Source organism: Helobdella robusta, assembly GCF_000326865.2.
Source record: "Helobdella robusta unplaced genomic scaffold HELROscaffold_2, whole genome shotgun sequence".
Lineage (NCBI taxonomy): Eukaryota > Metazoa > Annelida > Clitellata > Rhynchobdellida > Glossiphoniidae > Helobdella > Helobdella robusta.
The window spans coordinates 396,625-405,000 of record NW_008704083.1 but is presented as its reverse complement, the minus strand read 5'-3'; the positions used below and the strand labels follow the sequence as shown (position 1 = coordinate 405,000).

The window sequence follows — 8,376 nt, the reverse complement described above, 5'->3', positions numbered from 1 at the left end:
GAGCGTTGGAGTTCGAGGTTGAAGGAGTGGTAGGAAGGGGTCGTCCGCGATTGGGATGGAGAGAACAGGTGGAGAAGGACAGGGTGAAAGCGGGGTTGCGTGATACTGAGGCGAGTGACAGATGTGGATGGCGTCGAGGGGTATTTCGGTTTCATCATAGGTAGTCAAACGGCAACCCCCGATCTCGGGGAAAATGTCGTCTAAACGTGTGTTGTTGTTTTGTTGTTTTATTTCAATGTTTTATTTTTCTGTTGCAAAGCCTGAAGGTAAAAAGTAAAACAAACTATTGAATTTGTTAACTAATTTTTATTCAATTTTTGTTTAAGTATTTTGAAAAAGATGATTACAGACAGGCAAGGTTCATTCAAAATCCAAAATGGGTAAGAAGTTGTTAAAAATCTTCAAGTTCAAACATATTTAAAATGATAATATTTATTTTTTATATATTTTATTTATTCAACAGAAAACCTTTTCAAAAATACTAAAATTTCTTATTTCTGTAAAATTTCTTATAGGTAAATAAGAATTTTGCAATAGATTTGATCAGAGAAGATCCTGTTGTTGTCTGCTCAAAGAGGGTAGTATCAAGTAATAGTGGAGGCCCCTTGGGTCACCCCACCGTATTCATTAATCTGGTTGGTTGATTTTTGCTTTTTTTTAAATTTGAAAAAATTGTTGTTAATTCAAGTTGCTAAATATTTATATGGTTTTTTGTGTTTTTGTCATTATTGTTATTATCAGTTATTAAAAAATCTTGTATATTGGAGGCAATTTTCATTTTAATTATAACTTTATCGTCTTTTTCTTTATTCAAATACATGTTCATATATGTTATTTCTAATGAATTTGATTGTAATTATTGTCTAAGTAAACATGAAATTTTTTTTAATTCAATAAATTTGAGTTTAATTAAAATTTTTTAATAACATTTAAATTTTAAAATGCCAGGACAAGCCGGGAGTGCATGTATGTGGATATAGTGGCAGAAAGTTTGTGCACAAAAGGTATTATGATCCCAAATCAATGGGACCGTGTATCACATTTGAAAAGTACTGTGAGCAAGTTGGGGCAGATCCTGATAACTGAGTTTTCAATATTACTTATGAGCAACAATATAAATTTGTTAATAAATTCCCGTTTGTGCGGCTTAAAATAAGTGTTTAATAATGATTTAAATGATAATCTTTTTCGTTTATCACAAACCCATTCGTCAAAGAAATTGAAATAAAGTTTATCAAAATAGATAGAAATAGCTTGTTTGCTTCTTGTTTTCTTTTGAGTTCATTACTCTTTTCCCAAATTTTCAAAAATATGAAACTTATCAAACTGCTGTGAAATACAATATCAAAACAAATTATGCAAAATTTATTCATAATACCTCAAATTGCATGATTGCATGTATTTTGCATTCGGAACGACATGTCACACTCAAACTCAATCCAATGATCTCAAGTTCTCACTAATCTAACACGAGTTCCTTGAAATTCACTTAATCACAATTGCATGGAAAGAAATTCGTGTCAATAGACCAAATAATGGTTTATATGTCATACACACGGATATATATACTTGGTTATACATACCTGAGTTTTAACTATATTATAGCCTAATATTGATTAAATGATTTTGATATAATAAAAAAACCCGAAAAAGAAACAATAATATGTATCTTTACTGGCTAGGCATGTTGTTTGTTTATGTTTTTATTTTGGTTTTATAAAATTTCCGGGTATGTTTTGTGTGTGTTTTGACTGAAATTAGTAAATTATTGACTCAGATATTACGTTTTTAGTATTTAAATTAGTCATTTGATTGACTGGGATGTCTACGAACGACCGTAATATTAGTCTTTTTGTTATTTAATTTTTTAATTAAATTTATAATCTAATTAATATTAAAATTTTAAATTAATTAAATAATAAATGTAATTTTAAAAGTTTCAACAAATTGTTCAGATCAAAGCTAATAAAATTACAAGTTGAAGAATGACTTTCTGAAGCAGAATTTATTTTTTTTACTAATAGACCGATCTATTTTAATTTTTTAATTAAATAAAGATAAACTATTATATATTATATTATAAATATAAAAATAAAAAAAAACTGAAATCTATTTATTTCCAATAATAATAATTGATCATTTATTATTATTCATTAATTTTTTTATTATTTATTTAATTTATTTATCTGTTATGGACTTTGAAGATGAAAGTCAAAGTAATGACAAGGTATGTATAAAATTCAAATAAATTATTTTTTTTGCTATTAAATTATTAATGAAATTAATTAATTAATTAATTAGTTATTAAATAGATTCACTTGAAAGTAAAATTACTGATTTTATAATTGTTGTTGACCTCTTCTAGCCAGAATAGATTAGAGTCTATTCATTTTTTAACATGATTTTTAATAAATTTAATCAAACTGTCATTCACTTTATCAATTTGTCAATTGATTAATGATTTATCAACTATTTAATCTGTTTAATCAATCAATATTAGGCTGTGAAACAGTTTCTTATAAAACTAAAAGAATCTCAGAAAGCTAGTGAAAGCACGTCAGAGAAGTTATCGACAAATACAATTTTAAAATTCCTAACAGCGAGAAAGTTTAACGTACAGAGAGCTGTCGACCTCTACATATCTCATCAGGTGTGTATTCTGCAAGGGCAGCGTGCTAGTGTAGTGGTTAAGATGCATGGCACTCCTGTTGCTGTGACCTGGTTTGAATGCAAGGAGATTCCTACCTATCATATACAATGTGTGTGATGCAATGGCTCTTGTGTGATAACATATACTCTTTGTTTCTGTCATCATCGTTGTTGAGGCTTAATTAATTAATTAGGCTTCATAATTAATTAAAAGAGTTTAACCTTTTTATTCTTAAATTATGTTAATTTTCTGCCAATGTGAGATATGCGTAGCTTGGAAAATTATCATATTTAGATTGATACTAGTCGATACTAGTCTAAAATTTTTATAATACATCATAAGCTAGATCATCATAATCATTACTGTCATAGTCATCATCATCATCAAACATCATAAACAACATTAATTTCATTATAAATGTTTTGACCATTATTAATTTTTATCAATGTTCTTCTTTAGACTTTATTTGCTATTAAATAAACATGAGTATGTGTGTGTTCTTTATATAAGCGGGTGTTTCTGTGTGTGTGTGTGTTTGTGTGTGTGTGTTTGTGTGTGTGTCTATATATGTGGGTGTGTGTCTGTATATGTGGGTGTGTGTATGTGTATCTTTTTAGGGCTGTTTGAATTTTTGTGTATGACGGTTTATGTATGTGTGTGTGTGTATATCTGTGTGTATGTAAATGCGTGTGCGTCGGTGTGTGCGCGTGTGTGTACGCGCGTGTGTGTGAATATGTTTGTATGTAAGTGCGCAGTGGTAATTTTATTCTTCTTAAATAAAATTTGAGATCTTAGAAATATTGATTTAATAACTTTTCAATGAACTTATAATAATAATAACTTAAATGATTAAAATTATTATAAAATTAATTTATTATTATTTTATTTATTATTATTATAATTATTGTTATTATTGTCACACCATTAATAATAATAAGTAGATAGATATGAATGTCATTTAATAAGTCTAGCTGTGGTAATGTAATATTGTACAGTTGGTTGGTGTTAATCTTTCCACATTCATTTATTCGTTTTATAATTCATTCATTTCTTCATTCATTCATTCATTTCTTCGTTTGTTCTATCATAAGTTAACTCTTTCTTTCATTCATTTGTTCATTCTATCATACGTTAACTCATTCATTTTTTTGATTTTTATTCTACTATTCATTCATCTATGTTTTATTATTTTTTCGTTCTTTCATTCATTCATTCATTCATTCATTCATTCATTCGTTCTTTCATTCATTCATTCATTCATTCATTCATTCAGTCAGTTTTACGTTTTTTCATACGTTTTTTCATTCATTCATTCCCTCAATTATTTATACATTTACTTTACTTACATCTTTAAATTGTTAAATGTTTTTATTTACATTAGTATAATTTCAGTAAAAATAATTAGTGAATGATTGATTGACTAACTGATTAATTGATTGAATGATTGATTGACTGACTGATTAATTGATTGAATGATTGAATTAATGATTGATTGATTGACTGATTGACTGACTGATTAATTGATTGAATGATTGAATGATTGATTGATTGATTGATTGATTGATTGATTGATTGATTGATTGATTGATTGATTGATTGATTGATTGATTGATTGATTGATTGATTGATTGATTGATTGATTGATTGATTGATTGATTGATTGATTGATTGATTGATTGATTGATTGATTGATTGATCGATTGATCGATCGATCGAAGGAAACAAGAAGGAAAGAAAATTTATTAGAGATTGATCCATGGAATCCACATATTAGGAAAGAATTACTCAGCGAGAAACTGACAGTCCTGGTTGGCATTTTAATTTCATTTTTCCTCCTTTACGATTATTATTTTTAATTAAATCATTCCAAAGTCATTTTCATAATTTCAGTCAGGTATAATAATTAGTAATTATAATAATTAATTTATGATCAATTATCATTAATTACGAATAATTATGGTTATAATAAAAGCCAACAAGAGATAAGGATGGGTCAGGAATATTGTTATTCACAGCCAGACAACATCAACCCAGTCTGACAAACCATTCATACGTACTTCAAGGTTTAGTGGTTCAACTGGATGCTGCTCTAGAAAGGTGCTTTTCTTTATTACGAAATTATGAAATTATAATTTGTTATTATGCTAATTATTCATTTGGTTTGAAGTAACTTTTTTTATTTATTTTTGATAATAATTTTATCAATGTTGTTATTTTTCTTACAATTATTATTGTTGTTGCCTTTTATTATTTTTATTGCTCCAATGAGATGTGGCCCAGTTTTATAATGATTATAATTTTGTTTGGAGTAGGTGCAATTATGGTGCGCTATCATTTATCATTCATTCATTCTTTCTTTCATTTCGTCACCAGCCCATCCATTCATCAATTCGTTCATTCATTTTTCATTTATTCATCCATTCATTCATCCATCCATTCATTCATTCATCCATTCCTCAGCCCTGAAACCCAAAAGAATGGGATAGTCTTCATCTACGATATGACCGGTTCCAAATTTGCAAACTTCGATTACGAACTCAACATCAAAATCTTAAAAATGCTAAGGGTACTTGCTGCTATTATTATTAGCCATTGTTATTCATTATTATTCTCTCTTTTTTTCTGTCTTTACAATCACTGTCCAGTAGCAATATTGACTACATCGCTTCTTTGCAGATGAATTTTTTTTTCATTAGATCGTGAAAAATAATTTAAAGTCTTCCTATTCGAGAACACTGGATGATTAGATGGCTTTGTATGGCTTCTATATTCTTTTCTTACCTTGCAACTGAAGAGTTTTGTTCTTCATAGTATTCTGTAAAAAATCTCGTTGTTTTAACTTTAGCACGTAGTTTTGCTCAATGTTTGCTCACTTACACACACAAACGCACACACACAAACACACATGTATACACATACAAACATCACGGGGCACACACACATATACACATACAAACACATACAAACACACACACACCATAGGGCAGCTATCCAGCCCGTTTAAAAAAGGTTCTCATAGTCACCGCCCCACTTTGGTTTAAGGCTCCCTTCAAGGTGCTAAGGGTCTTCATACTTGAAAAATTGCGGGATAGGGTTAGTCGGTTTGCTGTTGTTTTCAGATGGTTTGATTTTTTGGTCTGTCGTTATTATGGTGCTTTTTTGTTGTTTTTACGAACGGATCACATTTCATAAGAACTTTTTAATCATTTTATTTTTTGATTTAGTTTATTTTTTGACATTTTTTAACATATCTGACAGAGTACATACATTATTATATAAAGAAACGATTTTTCGAAATCTTTACATGATTATCAACTCTCTCCTCTCTCTCTCTCTCTCTCCCTTTTTATTTATCTTATCTATCTATGTTATTCAATGCTGTTTAAAATTATTTAGAAATAAAAATTATTCATTTATTTTTTTAATGTTTCTGTTTAATTTAATTTAAAAAAATTTTTATACACCAACTGATTTAACTTCATCTTTATAAGAGAAGATTTTTAGTTTAGTAATATTAAACAAACGACTCCAATGTTGAATGAACGTATATGCGAATGTTTTCAATGCTATTTTTTTAATGGATTTATGATGTTCATATTTAGTCTTAATTTGTAATAATTTATTTATAACATAATCACTTATGTGTGTATGTATTTATTATTTTATAGATAAATATCATTACGATAAAACTCATTGGGGTCATCTCTCTCTCTCTCTCTTTCTCTCTCTCTATTTATCTATCTATCTATCTATCTATCTATCTATCTATCTATCTATCTATCTATCTATCTATCTATCTATCTATCTATCTATCTATCTATCTATCTATCTATCTATCTATCTATCTATCTATCTATCTATCTATCTATCTATCTATCTATCTATCTATCTATCTCTCTATCTATCTGTCTTTTTCTCTCTTCCTCCTCTCTCTCTTTGTGTATTTGTGTGACACTACCCAACACCACACACCACACCACACAGGTCCACATCTTGAATGCCGATGAACTCGTCACTCATCTGCCCCTAACTTCCATACCGATTCAGCTAGGTGGCTACCTGAGACACAACCACCAGGAGTGGCTGACGAAGTGTCTACTCATTTCATCGTCGCAATCGTCGACTTCATCTTTGCTCTTATCATCTTACCATCGCCACAACAACAACAACAACAACAATAACAATAATAATAATAATAATAGTAATAGTAGTAGTAGAGATATAGCTTCGTATTTCAGACAGTCATCTCTTTATGATGCTGATGTTAATGATGATGATGAATGCCATGATGGTGATGATGATATAGAAGATGATGAGGACGATGACGACGATGATGTCGGTTTTGTTGGCGATCATTCAAAGTTCACGTCATCGTCATCGTCGTCGGTTCACGAGGGTAGAAAAATATCACCGGATAGTTTTTTCAACGATGACGACGACGATGACGTCGATGATGACGTCATAAATGAAGGCGCTGATTATGATGGGTGATTATTTTTTATTTTTTTTTTTTTGTGAAATTCTAATAATCTTGCCTGTCGGTTAATATCTGTTTGTGGTTAATTCTAATTTGTGTATTTATATACATACTATATATTTGTCTATGTCTGTATCTGTCCGTTCATCCGTCTGTGTGCTTGTCTGTCTGTGTGACTGTCTTTAATATCTGTACTATCTTTTGTCCTTTCTCATCATTTGATGATGTTTTTGTTTTTTCATCTTTTCACTTTTGCAAATTCTATTTTTTTTCAAAGTATGACGAAACAGCGAAAAAGCAGCATTGCTCGCAAGAGAAGTGCCGAAATTTCGGGAAATAAACCGACGAAAAAGAAACTAACTGGTGAATGAAATTTTTTAGATTTTCAAATTTCTAAAATTTTTAGAAAATTAGTGTAAAAACTTTTCCCGCATAGCATCCTCGTCCACAAATGCGACAGCGGCGAAACACTTCTCGACAACTACGTCATCATCAACAGCCGTGACGTCATTGAAAAATGATGACCTCACTGTGGTTAACTACGATTGCGGCAAGAACGGGCTGACGGCAGTTGAACTACAAAAACATTTCGATACCGTTGGTGTGCACGGTTTGGAGGCAGAGTACAACATCATCAGATCCGACCCTGTTATTGGGAGTATACATAAGTTCAAGTTTGTACTTGTCTGACTGCTGCCCTGTTTTTCTTTCTCTCTCTCCCTCTCTCTCTCTCTCTCTCTCTCTCTCTCTCTCTCTCTCTCTCTCTCTCTCTCTCTCTCTCTCTGTTTGTATATTTGTTGGTTTGTCTGTTTGTCTCTTTGCTTGTTTGTTTGGGTGTATGCCTCATCTTGAGTCTAGTCAAACTGGTACAACATTCGTCTTTGGAGTTATAGCCAATATTGTTTGGTCCATTATGTATTGGCTTTACATCCTTTTTGACAGTGTTATCGTTGTGTTTATTACTGCTATTATTATATTGATATTTTTATCATCATCATCATCACTCATTCATTCACTCATTAATTTATTTATTCATTAATTTATTCACTCACTCATTCATTCAGAATGAAAGTGAACCAAGGAAAAAATCGCTATTCAGATGTTGTATGTCTTGATAGGACTAGAGTTCCAATCCAACTCAGACTCAGTGATGATGATGACGGACGGTATGTTAATAATGAAGATGATGATAATGATGAAGATGATGATAGTAATGATGAAGATGATGATGATGATGATGATGTGTTTT

The 8,376-nt window shown here is 30.3% G+C and overlaps 1 protein-coding gene across 1 annotated transcript in view; it reads left to right on the top strand.

The window, feature by feature from the left end:
- Positions 1–2,566: 2,566 nt before the first annotated feature.
- The window catches only part of HELRODRAFT_64563 (hypothetical protein), a gene marked incomplete at both ends in the record, with an annotated part of 7,271 nt that continues 1,461 nt past the window's right edge, over positions 2,567–8,376 (top strand). Inside the window, 8 exons of the mRNA XM_009016966.1 lie at positions 2,567–2,650; positions 4,369–4,458; positions 4,623–4,747; positions 5,111–5,216; positions 5,633–5,743; positions 6,635–6,863; positions 7,564–7,801; positions 8,192–8,337. Of these exons, the coding sequence (XP_009015214.1) occupies positions 2,567–2,650; positions 4,369–4,458; positions 4,623–4,747; positions 5,111–5,216; positions 5,633–5,743; positions 6,635–6,863; positions 7,564–7,801; positions 8,192–8,337 (1,129 nt within the window). The remainder of the gene's footprint in view (positions 2,651–4,368; positions 4,459–4,622; positions 4,748–5,110; positions 5,217–5,632; positions 5,744–6,634; positions 6,864–7,563; positions 7,802–8,191; positions 8,338–8,376) is intronic.